This window comes from Artemia franciscana, chromosome 2 (genome assembly GCF_032884065.1).
Source record: "Artemia franciscana chromosome 2, ASM3288406v1, whole genome shotgun sequence".
Lineage (NCBI taxonomy): Eukaryota > Metazoa > Arthropoda > Branchiopoda > Anostraca > Artemiidae > Artemia > Artemia franciscana.
In genome coordinates this window covers 38,504,497-38,526,272 of record NC_088864.1, presented here as the reverse complement: position 1 = coordinate 38,526,272, position 21,776 = coordinate 38,504,497, and the positions used below count along the sequence as shown (strand labels likewise).

Sequence of the window (21,776 nt, the reverse complement as noted above, 5' to 3'; positions counted from 1 at the left end):
TAGAAGATAAGGTTGCGTACTAAGATTAGGATATTGGAAGGCATGGTAATAACGGTGGCTAAGTATTTCTCTGAAGAGTCACTGCTTCGAATAGCTGAGGAAGATTTTTGAGGGAAATTGTCCAAGAATATTCTTAGGTAGTTGTTTGACTAACAGTATATCAAACAATTGGCTGTTTTCAAGAAATGTGGCGTGATCCTATTTTTAAAGGTTATAAAGAAAGATTAAGATTGCTAGGTCGCGTTTTACTGACGAAGGATGACAGGTTGCCAAAGATTTTGCTTTTTGGCCATCCGTCTATGGCCAAATGAAAAGCAGGTTGCCCCTAATGGATTGAGAAGAGGCCATAAGAAAGGATTCAAAGGTAATTGGAACTTCGTGACAGAGAGTAAAAGTGAAGCTTTGAATGGATTGGAGTGGAAGGTGTCACCCCTCCCAAGTTTTGACCCCCCCCCCCGCCTAAATTTGAAAAAATACTTTTTTGGTATTTTCATTGAATATGCCCCTTTTTGGTACTTTCATTGAAAAGATTGCAAAAACAACAAAAATGTCTCCTCCCAGCCTAGATTCTAAAAATATACCCTTTAATTTTAGTTTTTAGTTTGATATTAACATCAAGTTCTGAGCTTTTGTAAATCTTACCTCAGCCATGATCTCATCATCTATTTGCCAAACAATTTGTTCGTTGTTGAACTGCCCGCTCATAGTCTACAAATGTTTCCACTCTGCTCTGATGGTTTCTAAAACTTTGTAGCAAAAGACCAAAAAGAGCCAGAAAATGGCGAATATAAAACTTTGAAAGTAATAATTTTGTTTATATTTTTTGGGTTCATATTTGTCTCGTTTAGTTTTTTTGTCAATTTGTATTCTTTTTCAGCAAATCCGCTCTGGAATCCTTTTTTTAAAAGCAAAATGTGAAATATACCTTGGGCGAAGACAGACGGCTGCCGATACTTTGATTGAAGCCGTTAAATGTGATCCGATGTCCTTCGAAAGCCTGGAAGCTATTATTGACATGCATCTTACTAGCAAAGGTAAAACTCAAACGTTTCTCACTAATGATTGGACAGTAGCTGTACGAAAGGTATAAAAAAGAAAAAAAAGTTAAGAGTGAGATAATAACAAAAAATTCACTCTCAAGACTATCTTTGGGTAATGCTGAAAAATTTCTAGTTGGAGTAAGCATGTTACAACTTCCTATTCGATGAGGTAAAGCTTATAATTCTCTCGATAGGAAGTGAATTTCGAATTAGGAACGTTATCCTCTTGCTGTAACAACCGCCATCTCTCACACAACAGAGCTTAAAGAAGGAGGAATTTTTCAAGAACTATTATGGAAATGTAGGGGGTAGCTTTGAATATCGATATTCGTTTTGTATTTCTTAAATCATCCAAGTAAACTATTTTCTTTTTAATTTTAACTTCTTTATTTTTTTAATTTATGGCTGTCTTAGGTTTTATTTATACATCCATAGGAATTTTTATGCAATGTGACTTTGGTCTGCCGTTTTATATTTTATTTCAGTTCTTTATTTTTATTTTTTTTTGCTTTGGAAATATTTTCTTAATTGAATATCAATTTATAAAAGGGACTTACACCAATTATAGACTAGCCTGGTTTTCAGTTTCCTCAACAAAATTTCGATAAGTATTTCTCTTTTAATGCTTAAAATCGTTATTATTGTAGAGATAACCTAAAGTCTTACTCAGCTACTTGATTTAAAATTCCTGGGAACAATTACTTCTTGCTAAGGATATTTAGCTTTATTTTTATTTAAGTATACAAAATTAGTCTGTGGTTTTCTTTTGTTTTATGTGAATTTTTGGAACAAATTCTTGCGGGACTTGTGTGAAAATTGGTGACAAAAGAGTAATTGAACTCGAAAGTACTCAGTTGATTTCTAGATTCCTAGCTAGAGTTGCTTCCGTTGCTAAACCATGTCCCAAGTCATCAGTTGTTAGAAGTGTGATGAACTAGTGTTATGAATACATTTGAAAAAACAAATCAAAGAATCGGTCAATTGAATAACGGCGAAAGTAAAAATTCGTCATTAAATTCTTATATTTTGAATAATCGACAAATTAAAAAAGTTTAACTTTTAATTGTGACAGCTTTGACCTGTCCAACTTTTGCCTGAATTCAAATCGATGCTTTATTTCTTTTGATAAACTTAGTCAAGACGTTAGATTCATCGGTTGTCAAGGTCTGGCCCTTTTGACTCAAAATAATATAAGTGTAGGGGCCCAGAGTTGTCCATTGTTTAGGTCCAACCATTGCAAAGAAAACCAATCGAGACCATTGTAAAGAAGCAATTTTATGGGCTAGACAATTAATGGGTATTCGTTAATATAGACCTTCTAAGGGGAGGGGCCGCTCAACTTCGTTTATTCTGTATATTCTGTTTTGCTACGTTCGATGAATAAAAGTAATATACAAGAGTAGAAATCTTTCCAAAAAACAATTTTTCTGGTCTTAGTATTAAGTTGACTGTTTAACCTTCTAAAAAGATAGTGATCATGTCCTTTTTGAAATTGTAAAATGTTAAAGCTCCAAACATGAATTTGGTTCCTAATGGGCTTTGATTTATTGAAGATTGAGTAGTATACTATGTTGTTTTAGTCTCTGTATTCTCTTGTACGGTTTACATTTTCTTTCCTTTGCAGAAAAGATTATTAGTTTACTGGAGGCACTCAAGTCTAATAATAAATTTAGCGATTCTTTATTTCTGTTCAAATTACTTACTGATAGACTTCGAAGAAACCCGAAAGAAGAGGACAGTTTAACTCAGTCTCCACTTGCCAATAGTTCTGACGTGACAGTCAACGAAGCTGAAAGACTATTAAATGCCTGTGCATTCAAAGATGCCCTTGAAGCTTCCCAATTGTAAGTTAGTGGTTTTATCTGACATATTAGAAGACAGCAATTGATTAATAATCAGTTTTGAGACCACACTGCCTTGATAACATAACAGAAAACAAATAAAAAATGACGCAGAACTTTTGTTTAGTGATTTTTTTTTGTTCCAATCAGCTTGGAACTTCTGAGCTTTTGTGTTCTGGGTCAAGGGGACCTTATAGCTAATTTTTTTTTTTTCTTTTTTTACAACGAAGGCATAAGTGCATGAATAACATTTTTTGCCGTGTGTTTCCCGTCGGATTGAAACTTATCATGCATGTATTCCTGGATTTTGGGAATTCAGCACGCAACAAATTTTTGCAAAAAATCATAGGCGCAAATTCATTGTTCCCCTGTGATTGTTTTGAAACTTACAATATATATATATATATATATATATATATATATATATATATATATATATATATATATATATATATATATAAAAGACACAAATTCATTGATACTTTTTACTTTTAGTTTCCCATTTTAATTAATTCTCAGAATTCAATGTTTTGGGCTGAAAAATGGGTCATGTGGACCCCATTGCCCAAAGGAAATTTAGACTGAGGTTATGGGCTCCCCAAGAACAGGACAAACGGGACATGGAAATGACAACTTAATGAGAAAAAAATGTTGGGCAAAGGGACAGAGCGCAAGGATTTTCAGTGGTGTATTTCAGTTACAAACTTCTTTTGCTTTTGACTAAAGATGCCCGAATTGCTTAAAAATTTTTTGATAGAAAGCTACTGATAAAAAGAGCCACCTTGAGAAATTTTTGACCACTGTTTTTTTTTCGGTCGATGCGCTAGAAGTCTTCCAAAGTTTTAAAAAGCGAGAGTTCCGCGAATGATGAAACTTTAAAGTCTGCTAGCATCATGACTGTGACGACTAGTGGTTTAATATTTCTTGAAGAGAATATCTTTGAGTTTAGGTAGCTGTCTATCATGCTCCTTTGCTGCCTTGGGCCTCTGACCCTTGTAAATATAGCTTTGTCTTCTCCCTATGCTCGGCTTAAACGTTGTTGCCAACGGCTCAGATTTTGACGCCTCGCTATACAAGGTTTTGGAATTGGAGCCCTCGCATGCTTATTATCATGTAATTCCATTTTTATTTTGTTGGTTTATTTTTGTCCATTCTTGTGATCCATTGAGTTATTGTGTTCGGGGTTTTCAGTTTTCTAGCTTGAGTAATTTAACTGCAGATTCTATGAAAAAAAATGACAGATAGACGCCTCATTTCATATATAAATATACTAGAAAAAGAATAGGTTTTTACCTGGTTTTTGTCACCCTTTTCCTCTTTTTGACCATTTATCACGTTCTGAAAAATGCTTCTTTTGGGGTGCTTTCATTGAAAAACACCTTTCATTGAAGGGCCTCTGACACTTGTAAATATAGCTTTGTCTTCTCCCTCTGCTCGACCTAAACGTTGTTGCCAACAGCTCAGATTTTAGCGCCTCGCTATAAGAGGTTTTGGAATTGGAGCCCTCGCATGCTTATTATCATGTAACCCCATTTTTATTTTGTTGGTTTATTTTTGCCCATTCTTGTGATCCATAGAGTTATTGTGTTCGGGGTTTTCAGTTTTCTAGCTTGAGTAATTTAACTGCAAATTCTGTAAAAAAAAAGACAGATAGACGCTTGATTTCATATGTACATATACTAGAAAAAGAACAGGTTTTTACCTGGTTTTTGTCACTCTTTTCCTCTTTTTGACCATTTATCACGTTCTGAAAAATACTTCTTTTGGGGTGCTCTCATTGAAAAACGCCTCTTTTTTTGAAAAAAAAAAAACAAAAACAAATTTGGCTCCCATAGATGATGGATAATCCCCCCTCCTCAACTTTTAGCGAATTCACGCCACTATATGACTTCATTTTTGATTGTAGGGTCTTAAAACGTGATCAACTGCACCCGCGAAGTTTGCTCATATCCATTGTTTCACTAGCTGAGCTGAAAAAGAAAAATGGTAAGTTTTTTTTTTTTTTTATTATTAAAAATTTGGAAAGTGCATTGAAATTTATAACTTTATCTGACCTTATTTTTTTGTAGATGTTTTCACTGTATAGGCATTTAACCACTTAAAGCTAAAAATTACCTATGTTTCATCTCTTCCTGACTCACTGACTTAGTCGAAATTCTGTTAAATAGAATATACTGAATGGAGTTATGCACGCTGTCAGAAGTGCATAACTCCAGAACTACGGCTTGCCAGAAGAAGAGCACAACTATGTGCTCACTTTTTCCCCCAGCCACTTCTTACAAAAGGGGTAGTCGTAGAAACATGAGAGAGGACTCATTCGATTGAAAATCGAAAGTTTTAGTGTCCTTTTTAAGAGTAGATAGTGATTGGTTTATAGCAGGGCTTCTTAAAATGTGGGTCGCGACCCCATTTGGGGTCGCGTAGCAAAGTTATGGGGTCGCGAGTGATAAAAATACAATTTAACAAAAATGTTTTTTAACTTGTAAAATTATTGTTATAAAGAAAAATAACAATCATCGTAGATAAATGTATCATAAAATCTTCTATTTCGGAAAGACTGTTTATACCAGCATTTCTTTTCCGATCATTATAATATCTTGTATAAATTTACTATGAATCAGAAGATGTTATAGAAATTTATTAAAATGTCGATTTATTTTTGTCAGTCTCTTAAAACCGAAATAATCCTGATAAATATTATCAACACAATTTCTAAGTATTATTTTGAAGAAACTATATAAACATTTGGTGTTATTTTCATTTAGCCATTGTATGATTGTGAACGAAGTGCATGTTATTTCGAATTATCAGTTTAATCCTTTCGCGACCGGTGGGGCCTTACAGTCCCGGCATATAAAGATCCTATGGGTGCTTCTTAATTGATTAATAGCACCAGAATTGAACGATGTGCTTCAGGATGATGTTAAGGTCATAAATTTTATTAAGAACCATGCCCTTAACAGCCGCTTATTTTCAAATCTCTGTAAGGATACGAATGCCAACTACACAACTTTGTTATTACATGCAGAAGTAAGATGGTTGTCAAGAGGTCAAAGTTTAAAAAGATTATTGTTATTGAAGGACGAGATCGAAATATTTTTAACTGAACGAAAATGTGAATTTGCTGCTTTTTTTCAAAATGACTTGTGGCTATCCAAGCTGTGTTATTTGTCAGATATTTTTACGAAGTTAAACGATCTTAACTTGTCTCTTCAAGGAAAAAAGTGCGATATGTTTACTTCAAACGACAAAATTGAAAGTTTTATTTAAAAGATCAGCATTTGGAAAAGTAGGGTCGAAAAAAATTCGTTCGAAATGTTTTCCGGTGTCGACAATTTTGCAATTGAGAAAATTCATCGTAAAACTTTTATTGCAAAAACTATTGTAGATCACTTAAAAGCGCTAGAAATACAGTTCCGGACATATTTTATATTAAATATTGATTTAAAAAAAATAGTTTGGATTCAAAAGCCGTTTTGGATTGGCTTAAGTGAGATTGATCATCTACCACTTAAAGCCCAAGAGGAATTTGCTGAGCTTTCATGTGACTCAAACTTAAAACTACAATTCCAAAAAAAGCCCTTGACTGAATTCTGGATCTGAACTAGAACTGAATTTCCCACAATCGCTGATATGGCGTTAAACGTACTTTTGCCATTCAACACCACATATTTATGTGAAGTTACTTTCTCAGCTTTAACACACATTAAATCCCAATATCGTTCAGTGACAAAAAATGTTGAAGAGGTCTTACGTCCAGCAGTTTCAAACATTACACCAAGATTCTATTTCTTATCCAATAAAAAATAGGCATATCCATCTCATTAAATTTTTAATGTAAACTTTAATTTAATATTTACCACGCAACTACTTGGATATATTCGAGAGAATTAAACAAAAAAAAACAAGTTTTTTTTTAAATGAAAGTAAGGAGCGACATTAAAACTTAAAACGAACAGAAATTAGTCCGTATTTGAAAGGGGCTTTTCCTCCTCAACGCCCCGCTCTTTACGCTAAAGTTTGTCTCTTTTTCTTAACTCTAAATTTTAAAACAGATAATGCTAAACTTTAATGCTAGAAAATCCTGCGCCCCCCTCCATTGAAAGTCTCTTCCCCCACGAGAAGTTCCTCCATGGAAAGATCCTCCTGGTAAACCTCCCCCCTTAAATATCCCCCCAAACAAAGAAAAATCCCCCTGAAAACATCTGTACACTTCTCAGTAAGCATTACTATATGTAAACACAGGTCAAAGTTTGTAACTTGCAGCCCCTCCCACGGGGACTGTGGGAGAGTAAGTCATCCCCAAAGACATAGTTATTGGGTTTTTCGACTATGGTGAATAAAACGGCTATTTCAAAATTTTGATCCGTTGACTTTGGGAAAAAATGAGCGCGGGAAGGGGCCTAGGTGCCCTCCAATTTTTTTGGTCACTTAAGAACGGCACTAGAACTTTTAATTGCTGTTAGAATGAGCCCTCTCGCGACATTCTAGGACCACTGAGTCGATACGATCGCCCCCGGGAAAAAACAACAACAAAAAAACAAATAAACACGCATCCGTAATTTGTCTTCTGGCAAAAAATGTGAAATTCCACATTTTTATAGATAGGGGTTTGAAACTTCTACAATAAGGTTCTCTGATACGCTGAATTTGATAGTGTGAATTTCGTTAAGATCGTATTATTTTTAGGGGGTGTTTCCCCCTATTTTCTAAAATGAGGCAAATTTTCTCAGACTCTAACTTTTGATGGGCAAGACTAATCTTGATGAAACTTGTATATTTAAAATCAGCATTAAAATGCCATTGACTGTTTGATTAAGACGGTCAGAATCCACTTTTGTTTTTGAAACTATAATAAAAACATTCTATAATTTCAATTTTAGATTTTTATATGTTTCAAAACGAATTCTAAATTTATATATTTTCATATGCATATGTATATTGTTACCTAATAAATATATCCTCAAAAACTATTAATTTATTTTTCTTTTATATTTGTTGGGTTCGCTAAGAAACTCGCAATAATAAATGGGGTCGGGAATTACAAAAGTTTAAGAAGCCCTGGTCTATAGGGAAGTGCAATTTTTCCCAAAAACTACATTTTATGGTACTTACGTATTTAAAAGACGACCATAATGCTGTGGAATGGAACTTCTAAAACAGCCAGTCGATTTTTGTTGTCTAAAACCCTCATCGGGAGGTATAAGACGTAATCATAGGTCGGACATAATCGAGCGTGGAACAAAAATACTCCTGCCTTGAAGTGGTCTCAATGTGTTCTTTTCTCCAGTCATAGAAACTCATAATTTTCTAGTAAATTAAAAAAATGAAGCCTTTTTCCTTCGTGTTATATAAACCAAAATTATGATTCAAAAAAGAACAAAATTACTTGAGACCCTAATGGATTAAACATAAAAAAAATCCGACCGAAATTGGGAATTGAAGAAGAGTGTAAAAAATTTGTCTTTTTGAAAGGCTTTAAAATTACCACCTTAAGTCCCAACATAAACTTGCTTTCCCCTCAGATTTTAAACCATAATTCCAATCTGAGCTTTTTTTTACTAGGGTCCTAGTAAAAAAAAACCTAGGGTAGGTTTTTTTACGTTGGCCTAGGGACCTAAATTTGTAAGCTTCAAACCGTACGGGAAAAATATCTTTGGCCCTTGCTTAGACCAGATTATCCGGTAAACCAAGGAAAGTTAATTTTGTTTAAAGACAGCCAACCAAAGTTCCTAATGGACATATCTAACACATGAATTTACCACCAACAATGACATTAAAACTGAACATGAAAACTTTCCAGTCCAATGTTTTGGTCTACTTTTTTTTTGTGAGTATTGGAATCCTTTGGTCCGATTATTTAAAGATATAAATCTGAAGTAGAAAAAAATGTATGTAATCTTTTAGCCCCGTTTCGTTGGGTCCTTACCGCCAATTTTTTTTTTGTGCATAAGGGCGTAGGGAATCACGGTTGCAAGTTTAAAGCCATTAACAAAAAATCTTTTAGCCCTTTTTCAGACCTCATTTTTGAAGAGCCAATGCTTCTTTATTAGCAATTGGGGTTGCCTGGCTCAACTCGGTAAGAGTCGCGAATGGGAGACCCAATACAAGGATTAAGTATACAAGTTTCAATCTGATCTGAAAAAAAGTTTTTTTGGTCCTCATTTCTCCAGGTGCCCTTATTCCTGGATTGTTTTTTGTACATCAACTTTCTTTGGCCCAAAGCCTTACGGCTTTAAGTTTCAAACTGATCATTGTTGGCCTGTATAATTTTGACCTATTTTTGGACCCCTGATGCTTTCTTCCCTCCTAACATAATGATATGGTCAACATGGACCGATCATTGAAAGTTTCAAGCCAATCAGAAAGTCAAGATAAAACACGACAGCTTTTCCACTATACACCCTAAGTGTACACAAAGATACATAATTTTGAACCCTTCCCTCTTGAAATAGGTCGCCTCATCGGGGCGGGGGCATTTTTTGGACCTTTCTACCGTTGTGAGGCAAATAGCTGTCTTGAAATTTCAATCCGATGTCGTAAGGAGTTTTGGGGGTCCCCGAGGACGAGAGTGGACACACTAGTCCCTTTAGACCCTATAAAATTTCAATTTCCAGTCGAATGACCCCCCCCCCCAATTTTTACTATCAACCCTTTCATTCAGTGACTGGGGAAAACAAAATCTATGGTATGCGCTTTGCTCTTTACTAAGTCAGTGCTAGTGCGTTGGCTGAGGATTAAAGTAAAAGTTGGTTTAATTCAGTATTTATTCGCATTCTATTACCTCAAGAAAAATTGCATGGTTTATTTATCAGAAAATCCAAATATTAGCTAAGGATCTGGCTTCGCTGAATCATTGCTCTACAAAGATTTGTTTTTCAAAGCTAAGACCTTTGCCTCGTTTAAGTGGTTGTTCGCGGCCGCTGCCTTCAGAATTGCAATCCAATTTACAAGGAGTCCACCCTCCCCCAGTGACTATCTCCTTTATCGACTGTTGGCTCTAGCTTTATATGCTGTACTACACTAGTCTGATTAAAAGAGTATGGGTAATTTACAAGAAGGGAAACTCATGCCACTGCCAATGGAAAAAAAAAATATCACCTTCACCATTTAACTTTTGATGTCTCCTAGCCTTTTTTCATGATTTTTCAATTGTGTTCTTTTTTAAACTGAAGTACGTGATAGTCAGCGCCAGATTCTGTATCTCGCTTATTTCGATTAGTACCCATGCCGGAAGGTACAAAATATTAAGGGTGGGTCCCATGGTAGTCGACCATGCTGAAAACGAATATCGTAGGGCGCATGTTCGCCGTTGGGGCGTTTCTGAGATATAGGCCAAAAACACCAAATTTGGCCTATAATGGGGTTCGATGATTCTAATTTTTTTTTACACATAAGATTGGTCGAATCCAGTGTACCCTTACATCAATAGAAAGAAGAGACTTGAGGCTACACGAATATGATTTTGTTTGTAAGAATAAATAAAAAATAGTACACTTTTTACTGCAATTTTAAAAAACCCGAAATTTTGTTAAGATAAAGTATTTTTTTTATATTAAAAAAGAAAGCCCGTTTAATTTTGAACACATTGAGCTAAGAAAAAAAGTTTAAATTATTATATCTGGGGGGTCTGCAACTTTTTTAGCGAGTGTACCCAATAATATGAATTTTGTTTAGTAACCTGCTACCTAGCGGGGAGTTGATTGATAAGCTAAGCAGAAGAAATTGATAAACAGAAGATGAAAAAGAAAAGTGAGTCAGGTAGGCCAAAAAAAAACAAACAGTTACTTCAGGTTGATTCAACATGTGATTCTGACGCAAATGCTGATTTGCTGATGGATGATAATGAAGAATATGACACAAATTTGGAAGATTAAAAATTTTTTTTTAAAGAAATGGAATTTTTAAAAGAACTTTTGGTGTTGTAAAGTTGGCTGGAAAAATGAGTGTAATTTTTTATGCAGAAGTAAGAGACTTAATGAAAGTAATTTTCAAAATTAAATATCACAAGAAACTAGGTGATACTGACTAATTTAGATTTATAAGGACTGATAAAAAGGCATGTTACATTGATCAATCAGATTTAGTATTGGAACTTCAAGTTCTAGTGAAAATGCTGGTCAAATGGAACATCTGTGATTTGAAATTGATTTGTCAATATTTAATCTAATATCTTGCTTTTCCTTCATGAAGCACCAAACAACCATGCAACAGTCGAAAAATCTCTGCGAACGTTCACGGCGATAAGTAAAGCTGTCGGATGTGACGATACGGTGGTCACGCAAGATCTCTTCATTTATCAGATAGCACAGGGAGTGAAAAGTAAATACCCGGATAACTTCAAAAACGTAATCCTACAGATGGGAGGCTTCCACCTCCTGCTCAACTAACTCAAGGCAGTTGGTAAGATAATGGACAGCTCCGGACTCAAAGAGATTATAGTGCAGGCAAAGCCGCTGCTACCTGGTACATGCGAAAAGGTATTTCAAGGGAAAGGCTACTACCAAGATATCAATGCCTACTGCATAGTGTACGAGGTCTTGCTAGCCCTCTACTGGGAGTCCTTGGAAGAGTATTACTCCGAAGCACAAGAAGACTTATCCCGTCTGGACCAGCTGGGTAGTGCCATTGAGTTATTCAGGACGTCATTGGCAAACGGTGCTAACGCGCGAATTGCACTTCAGAAGGCAAACGATACCTTAATCACTTTGGCTCCCATAATGAATGCCTTCGAAACCGTTCGAAATGCGTCACCCACGTTTGCTTTCTGGCGGTAGTTCTTAGAAATACTTGAAATAGCGATGCAATTCATTCATGCTGAACGAGACTGTGACTGGGAGTCTCATTTGACAGCAACTGCTCGGATGTTGCCATACTTGGTGGTGGCTGACCATCCTCAGTATACAAGATGTCTCATACAGTACCTATATGACATGCGAAGTTTACCACAAACCTTTCCTGATGTACACAGAAGGCTCATGAAAGGATGCTCCGCAGTGAAGAGAACGCACACCAGGTTTACGGCCACCTGTTCCGATCAGATACTGGAATGTACAGTGAACAAGGATGCAAAGACGACGGCCGGAATAATAGGAGAACAAATGGATGAGAGACAGACTGAAGCTTGGACTCTTACCTTACCGATTTCCGCTGCCATCAGCAATGGTTTCCTTCAAGTAGTCAACGTATCCACAGAGACATTGAAATATCACGAAGACAATCAGTCGACGACGACGCGATTACAACTTTCACGAGATAGAGTTCGAGACATTTTCACTACATGTGGCAATCCGTTCAGCAGAGTGGACTTCGACCTAGTGAATATTGTGACGTCAGAAGTCGTGGACGATGAGAAGATTGTTTCTGATATTACTTGCGTAGACACAAAAGGAAAAGAGGTGGTTGAGGACTTTCTGTGCAACAGGAAAGACGATGTGAAAAAGGTTGTACTCCGAACTTTCCCTTCAGAGAAAAAAACTCAGAAAGTGAATGGTGTCCCTAAAACCGATCTTCTGAGCTCTGAAGTAACAGCCTTGAACAGAATCATTACTGCTCAGTTGAGCTACGGCGAAGAAAAGGAGAAAGCCGTTGCAAAGATCCTCACAAAAGAAATTCTTCTTTTCCCTCCATCCATTTTTGAACATCTTCCGCAACAATCGACCAAGACATCCTATGGCTGAAAAATGAGGGTGGGGGACAAAGCTGTGCTGTTGAACTGGCTAAGAAAAAAAAAGGAGGACTTTCATCTTGGCCGGCCACTGTGAAATCCAAAGAAACAACATCAGCTACATTACACATCATTGACCTAATGTCCAAGATAAGGTCATATCGGCCTGCCAGGTTTGAAACAGTCAAATCCTTCGCGGAAAGATTGCTTCTATCATTGCTGAATTATCTTCCAGTGGGTATTCCTGAAGTCCACATTGTCGCACATCGGTACGACGGGCTGTTTGGCAAGCTCACGGACACTGGAGAGTTTATCTCCTTGAAATCAGCATGCTGACTCCGACGAGGGAAAGGGAAAAACCTCCAGATTTCCGTTCTTAGCACAATTGAAGAATGGGATGCTGTACTTGCAAGCTCAGTGTCTAAAAGCCGGCTCCTCGAAATTTTGTATGAAACCTGGGAGCAAATGAGTGATCAGCTTCCGAACGCACTCAACATTTTTCTTTCAGGTGGGTTCAAGGAGAGATTCAAAGTGTCTCTGGTTAAGCGTGGCTGCTGTCCAACTTTACCAGAACACTGTTACTACGAGGAATGCTTGACCTCCAGCCACGAAGAGGCTGACCAACAACTTATGACACATGTCAAGTACGCTAGCCGTTACGCTTGTAGCATCGTAGCATCGTTGTGCATGCCAAAGACACAGACGTGGCAGTAGCCTGTGTTCATTTTTTTGAAGAGCTTCAAGCTGAAGGACTGAGCGAACTTTTCTTGAAGTTCCCGACATTATCCCAGTACACGAGCCGGCGGATGGAGTCCACTTGTCCAAAGAGGAGCAGATTATGTTACCGTTCGTGCACTGTCTGCCAGGTTGTGACACAACGAATTTTTCTTCGGCGCCGAGAAAGCTTCTTTCTTAAACACCGCGGTGTCTTCAACTTTTGCCTCAAAAATGGTGTCTGTGACGGAGCAGATCAAGGATGCAGAAGGGAAGCTTTCAGTCGACGCGTTTAGAGAATTTTATGACCTATCAAAATTCCTGGTCGTAAACAATACGGTAAACAGGCCGGATTCAATTCACTGGCCAGTGTAAGGGCTTACATTCGGTGCCAGAAACAAGATGTGAAAAGACTTCCACCTTCTGACAACACCTTCGAGCCATGCATACGAAGAGCCATATTTGCTACATGGATAATCTTGTCGTCAGTACAGGCTCGACCGAGCATTCCAGATCCACTTCTCCTTGGATGGAAGATGGCTGAAGAGGGAGTAGATGCGGTCGTCTCAAACTGTAAAGAAGCATCAAGTCTGGAATCTTACTGCAGATGCAAAAGTGGAAGATGCAGGAAAGACTGTAGCTGCTCAAAAATGAAAAGATGCTGCAGCTTATGCTCCTGCCGCGGAACGAGGAGGGCATGCAGGGAGTGTGACCTTGCCCCATCTGACTTCTCGGAAGAAGAAAATGAGGAAAATTTGTGAGATTTCAGTCAGTTACTATTACCCAATTTTACGGGCAGGCCGAGTAAGACAACTCCAATGCGCCGACTGAATCCATCTGTGAAGCAGAATTCTTTTATGTAGTAAATAGCTCAGTCGTATTACTGGCAAATCAGGTCCCAAAAAGATAATTGCAGACGCCTTAGTACACCAGAAAACATATTCGTCCATTCTAAAAAAAAAAAAAAAAAAAAAAAAAAAAACTTGTTTTAGTCAACATATTTTAAACCTTTTTTTTTTATTTTTAAGTAAAAGTTAAAAACTTTAAACAGCTAGGAAGTTTGAAGTATTCCTACCCTTTGAAGAAAAAAAATATTAGCCTTTGTCCCGTTTCACAATACGGCTAGTGATCATTTCAGTGACACTACAAAAAAAAATCGCAGACCTTTTAAAAATAAAAATAGTTTATATGTTTTTGGCTCAAATTGTACGGAATTGAATGCACTTTTTTTTCGAATATGAAAAAAAATTTTGTTACCTTGAAGAAATTTCGAGTTTTTAGCTTTTCTTTGAGATATTTGTTGAATTTTACATTACTTATTTTGAAACTGCAGTAAATAGAGAAAAAATAGTGTTTTTTTTTTCAATTTAAAAATGATATTCTTGTAAATCTAGATCTCTTCTTTCGATTGATATAACATTACGCCAGATTCCTCATCCCAATAAGTCACAAAAAATCCTGAATCGTCACACTTAGTTATAGGCTAAATTTGGCGTTTTTGGCCCATATCTCAGAAACGCCCCAACGGCGAACATGCGCCCTACGATATTCGTTTTCGGCATGGTCGACTATCCTAGAATCCGTCCTCAGTATTTTTGTACCTTCCGGCATGGGTGGGTGTACGATACAGAATCTGGCGCTCTGACTATGAAGTACGCACTGACGTAACACTGATGACCTATCCGAAGAAACATCATCATAGTTGTCCTTGAACAATTTCAAAATGTTTCAACCCTGAATAAATCATGGAACAAAGAAAAAAAAATTGAGTTCAAGACTCAAATTGCAAAATCTTTTCTTAAACAAAAGGTAAAAGAAACTAGAAAATTCAAATAGCAGTCATAGATATTTGAGCATAGTAGGACATTATTTGCTAGTTTTTTTGGTAAAACAGTGTCGCCAAAGACGATAGGTCAAACACTTATTACTGCACTATTTTTGGTAATTACGCTAACTTTTCCTTACTATTACACAAACATGCAAAAAAAGAAAAAAAAAGCCAAGAATCGCCAAAGACTAGATTGCTTTGTGATTTTTTCTTATACACTAGTGCCAGTTTCCACTTTTATAGGTTACCCATACTTTTTAGTCTGACCTTCAAGGTGAAGGTGGGGCCTGATATTGTCATATCTCACGACAGTATCAGGTCCAATATTTTCAAATTGTAATTGCATGCTCTTCAAACGGATTTGTTTTATTGTACCTGTATCCAAAATATGAAATGATAGCCAACAAAAATTGTTCATTTTTTATGGATTTCCGTTCTATTCTCAGGGGCGAAACATAAATTGCCGAACTTGTGATGTTACTTGTGAGGATTTCGGACAATTCCAAATTAAACAGTTAAAAAAAAAAAATATCGAACCCAATTTATTATATTTTGGCTAAAATGTCGCTTTCCCGCGTGATCTCGTTATTGCTTGAGAAGGTACTAGAACTAAAGATTCCCGTGTGAATGAGCTGCTCCCCAATTTTTTATGACCCGGTTTGATGTGATAACCCCTTGGAAAAGAAAGCATAAACGAAGAGTGATTGCATGATATGAAAAATATAGAATTCTTTATATTTTGATAGAAGACATTGAAAGTGAAATTTGTCACTGTCCCATTCGATAAATTGAATAGTAGGAATTTTTCGAAATCAGATTGCCCATTCAGGAGAATTAAACCCCATTTGTCAAATCTATCAAACTTTCATATGTAAATTAATTTTCGTGGATATCTCGGACAATAATAAAAATTCTTCCAGTTTTCAGTATTTTAACTTTTTATGGAACGTGGGGTGGTACTTACTAGGTGGAGACTAACTAGCACACCCTAGTGTGTTCTTGTCTTTAAGTCGATTGTATGTGAAGAATTTGGGATGTGACGACTATTACTTACTTCATGTCGATTGAGCCATTTTATTCCATTTAGGGCCCACACTAAAACGAGGGGTTTGGGTAGCCAAACACCGAACTTGTCAGGGTTTGGTGCCCATTGAAAAAAACTTTTATGTCCGAATGTTTGCTTTGCTTCTTTATTCAAAAAAAAAGAAAAAAAGAAAACTTGCTTTTAGTCTTGCTTTTTTAATTCAAATTCATTACTTTTTTTCACTGAAGATTAAACTTAAACTAAGTCAATTGTATAGATTCAATCCGAAAACGCTGTTTATGTTTCATCAAATAAGTAGCTGGAGTTGGAAAGGCTGCTCTGTGATCAGAAGTGGCTCAAGGGGGAGCATATGGGTGATGCATGCCCCTCCTTTTATTAACTCACATCAGTCGCGTCTTTTGACCTTAATCTGGTCCTGGGTGTATAATTCAGTCAAAGACAGTCCAAGTCAATTTTAATCATTTTTGGAAAAACTGTCCCATTTCCAACTTCTGTAAAAAATGGCTAATTCTGATGCTACTCAGCTTCAGCCAGGGATCCAAATGAATACAAGCCCAATCGTTTAACTTAAACTAGGTTTAAAGTTACAGCAACTCGCCTTCTATATTTTCACGCTTTCTGCTAGAAAGCATGAAAATGAAGAAGGCAAGATATCCATTATCCGCCATATTCAAATATAAAGTGTACAATGATTTCCAAACTACATTATTCGATGCAAAAACTGAGACTATCGACAGGGGGCACAAAGAGATCAGATGTTCCCTCCCCCATTACAGTACATTGGCAAATAGGACATGAGGATGATTTATTTTCCGATGTATACTATCCTTCTTCGACTTTTGTAAAGGAGTTTTTCAAAGAAAAGGAAAGAGCTTCGTTAAGTCAAGAATGAGCAAAAATGAAGGCAAATAATCTTCCAAGCGTAAAACTACCACGATCACTATCAATAAATAAATGAAACTCAAAACGAACAGAAATAACAATAAATAGCTGACTCAAACTCAAAACGAGCAAAAATTAACATGAGTGTTGCTGATAACCCCCATGCCTTCTCAAGACCAGAACACAATTGCAAGACAGGTTGAGGAGGAGCCTCCTTTAATCACTTTTAAAGTTTAAGTTCCACTTAGAGCAAAGGGATTACACATCATTTGCTAATATTTACCCTCCATAGTCTCGTATCGTTACTGCATTTTTCCTACTTGTGGGCCCCGTTGAGGTGAGCGGGGGGCGATGGGGTTGGGTTATTTCAGAAAACCAATTCCACGTTTCATAGATGCTCACATATTTCTATGAAAAAAACAAAAAACAAACAAAAAACAAATGACCGTGGATTGTAAGTTAAATTGACATATACTGACATTTATTCCTTAAGGTTTTAATAATTTTTTATTTATGAAAGTAAGAAAGGTGAAAACATTTCAAACGTATTTTGTTTTCCGTAAATCATAAATTGTGTTTGAAAGAGCAAAAGTAGTAATAGCATTATCCTCAAAAGTTTCAGCTTAATACCCACAGTCGTTCTCGATATTGCTGAGGTGTCTTATTGGCAACCATAAACACAATGCCTTTTGATTTACTTTTAGAGCAACATTTAGTTTTAAAGCCTTTTGGGCCAATTGCTTAATTGTGGGGGGTTTGACATGCCTAATATCCCTAAAGTTATAGTTGCTGGACCACTCTACTATGCTGAACAAAATGGATGTATCAAAATTTTGACTGGATGCGTTTGGAAAATGAATGGACTTGAGAGAAGGGATGCTTGCCCTCAATCTCTTGTTATTCTTAAAAAGGGCACCAGACATCTGTGCTGTAATTGGAGTGCAAGGGGGAGGACTTCACGATTCATATATGTAGTAAAAATATTTTAAATAAGTAAAAACAAAGTGAAAACATTTAAAATGTGTTTTGTTTTCAGTTAAGTACAAATTATATTCTGATCTTCAGAAAGTATGGGGTTTGTAAAAGACATATTTTCCAGAACTTTTAATTTTTTATAGTTATGAAGTATAAAGGTGTCAAATATACTGGCTTTTGGTATTCAAAATTAACCGAAAAATTTTGAATTAAAAATTTTTATTCGATTTTCTGAATCTTAATTTTAATGTTTTACTTTAATAAACTACTTTGATAATTTTTTACTTTTTATGAACACTGAGTCTAAAGGCATTAAATATTTTGGTTGTTTGATAACCAAGTTCTAAACTGTTGATATTGTTTAAAAATATCCGTCCAATGCTTCGGCATTGCTCAACAGAACAGAATGCTGGGAGTTTATATCTTTGTTAAAATCCCGTCCGGGTCCGGTGACATTGGGGGGGGGAGGGGCTGGAGGGGGAAACGGGAAATCTTGGAAAACGCTTTGAGTGGAGAGATCGTATTGAAACTTGGTGGGAAGGAGCTCTTGGCTCTTCCGATCTCGTCACAAATGCCATATGAGCTCTTGGCTCTTGTTGTAATTAGGCTATTGTTTTGTGTATTTTTTGTAATTACTTACTTTATTTTTATTTTTATATACTTTTACTTTAATTAACATACTTTTTCCATTGCCTTAAGAAGAATTTTTGTCTCTAAGCTTAATTAACTAAATAAAAAATGTTTTTTCAACTAAAAGTAAAGAGTAACATTAAAACAAAACGAACATAAATTATTACGTACATGAGGGGGGTTGCTCCTCTTAAACACCTCGCTATTTACGCTACAGTTTTTCGGCACCTAGAAAAAGTTATTTATTGTTCTAATTGAACGACTCTTGTGTTTCAGCAGTCGTTTTTAAAGAATTAGGACAAAGTTTATACTTTAGTGTAAAGAGCGAGGCTATGAAGGCAGGCAACGCCTCTTGTGCACGTAATAATTTCTGTTCGTTTTCAGTTCTAATCTTGCTCCTCATTTTCAGTTAAATAAAACTCGTTTTTTTGTTTAATTACTTATCGTTTTTTAAATAATGCCAGGATACCTGGCTCCACCTCCACGGAAAAAATCCACCTTCCCATAGAAATATCCTCTGGACAATGCAGTCCTGGCGAAAATTTATCCGGACAGTTAGCCTTCACATCTCCACGCGTAAAATTGAGTCGGTAAAGAGAAAGCAAGACATAGAATGAAATTTCGTGTATGAATTCTGGTAAATTCACCAAAAATTTCCCCTGAAAAATTCACTCCCTTGAAATTATTCTCTCCATGGAAAATTCTCCCAGCAGAAAATTCGTCCTCCCCACCTGAAAAGTGTATGCATACTTCCCAATAACAACAGTTGGCAAGTTTTATAACTTAAAACCTCTCCCTAGGGGCTGTAGGGGGTCATTTTACCTCCAAGGACATAGTTATTGAGCCCTTCATCTATGTTGAACAAAAAGCTATCTCAAAATTTCGATCGGATGATTTTGGGGAAACAATGGCGTGGGAGAGGGCCTAGTTGCCCTTAAATTTTTTGTTCAATAAAAAGGGCACTAGAACTATTACCACGAACTATTGTTCGTGGTATATAACCACGAACTATTTGATTACCCATCAAAATCCAAATAGAGATCATTGAAATATTGATCGTTTTTTCTGCGTTACCGAAAGTATTTTATTCATAAAACTTTACAGTTTCATGAAATGTAATTAAACAAATACAAAGGGTTTTTCAACTACAGGAAAGAGTAAGTTTTTAAAATTAAAACAAATATAAATTACTCTGTATATAAGGGGGACTGCTCCTTCTTTGAGGTACCGGTCACTTAACTCCCTGGTTAACTGCTTTTAAAATGGGTAAATCAATAATTGTACGTTGATTAGTAGCGTCTTAAGTTTAAATTTACAATTTCAATTTTGGATCAAATTTGAATACACCTAAAAATTGGCGATGAATAGTAATTTTGATGAAAAGTCCTTGTTAATATTACCACTAAAGAATTTCGGTTGGATGAAAAGGAGTATTAATGTTTGTATAGATGGAAATTCTGTGAAATATTCCATCTTCTACATAAATGAAGCCATCATAACCCCTACAGTAGGATTATCTTATCGATAAATATATTACATACATTATTTTAAATACATTGATAAATGGAAAAAGAAAAATATTACCAATTAAAATTACTGAAAAGTAAGTTCCTAGTAGTATTTGCCACCCCAAAGAAATTTCCTGGTGGGGCTGATGATGACCTGCTTTGCCTTTTCCACCTCTGTGCTGGTAGATATGGGAATGTGACATATTAGCTGTGTAGAGAAACATTTTAATTGATTCCAACTCCCCCTGCCTCTTTCCACATTTATCTGAAGCCTCATGAAGAGTAAGCAGTTTGTTTATTAAAATGTTCTTTTGTAGGAATCTACCCTATCCCCACCTAAACAATGACTCACCTCCCCCTCTCATTATAGACGATACGCAATTACAGATCACCAAACGAAGCCTAATTTCATTACAAGTAAAGGTAGTCAACTTGGTTGAATCCAGTACTGCCATCATGTGGCATTATTTCATTTGGAACTGTGAAGCTTAAAATATAGTTATTGATACTATTAAATCAATTACCTTCTCAGGATTTTAATTTATTGCAAATATTTCCTGTTCGGGGTAAAGTCGTAGTTTGGTGCCCTAAACCACCCAAACCGTCACCCAGCCACCACTGCTATTTTTGTGTCTGCCCCCTGGAAAATTTTCTGCTGGCGTCCTTGCCCTCCAATCACTTTCGAATATTAAAAAGGGTACTGGCTCTTTCTATTTTCAGTCGAATGATCTGTTTTCGTAGTTTATACGACAACAGATGGCCACCTCAAAATTTCTATCAGATGCATTTCGGGAAAATATGAGGTGTAGGGGAAGGGAGGTATCCACTTTCCGTTCAGTCTGAGTCCTAAAAAATGTAATAGAACTTCTGATGGGCAATCCAATGAGCTCCCTCCGAAATTTATACGATCGTCCCTTCTGTATGTACCTTATATGCCCCAAGGGACAACTTACAATCCTTGCCCTGAGGGCTCTGGGGGGTTCTCTTCCCCAAAGTCATAATTTTCGGAACTGTCAATTACGTTGAACAAAATGGCTATCTCGAAATTTTGATTAGATGTGTTTGGAGAAATGGTGGTCGTGGGAGGGGGTTAGTTGCCCTCGAATCACTTTTGAATATTGAAAAGGGCCTTCGCCCTTTCAATTTCCAATCGAATGAGCTCTCTTCGAATTTCCTAAGACAGCAAATGGCCATCTTGAAAATTCTATCAGATGCATTTCGGGAAAATACGAGGCGTGAGGATATCCACCCTCTGATCTCTCTGAATTTTAAAAATGGCACTAGAACTTCTGATTACCAATCCAATGAGCCCCCTCCGAAGTTTATACGATCTTTCTTTCTATATATGCCTTATAGGCCCTCAGGGCATAACTTACAACCCTTGCCCTAAGGGCTTTGGAGGAAGGGATTGTCATCCTCAAAGACATAAATTCCGGACCTTTGAACTACTTTGAACTAGATTATTATCTCAAAATATTTATTGGATATGTTTGGGCAAATGATGGGCGTGGGAGGTGGGCTAGTTACCCTCCAATCACTTTCAACTATTAAAAAGAGCATTAATCCTTTCAATTTCCAATCGAATGAGCTTTTTCGAATTTTCTACGACATCGAATGTCCATCGTAAAATTTCTACCAGATGCATT

At 36.4% G+C, this 21,776-nt stretch overlaps 1 protein-coding gene across 2 annotated transcripts in view; it reads left to right on the top strand.

Moving 5' to 3' along the window:
* LOC136041322 (cell division cycle protein 16 homolog) overlaps positions 1–21,776 on the top strand; it is a 122,475-nt gene that overhangs the window by 28,802 nt on the left and 71,897 nt on the right. For both annotated transcript variants that reach the window (XM_065725956.1, XM_065725951.1), the window contains exons 4-6: positions 878–1,034; positions 2,665–2,884; positions 4,788–4,867. In XM_065725956.1, coding sequence (XP_065582028.1) covers positions 878–1,034; positions 2,665–2,884; positions 4,788–4,867 — 457 coding nt within the window. The remainder of the gene's footprint in view (positions 1–877; positions 1,035–2,664; positions 2,885–4,787; positions 4,868–21,776) is intronic.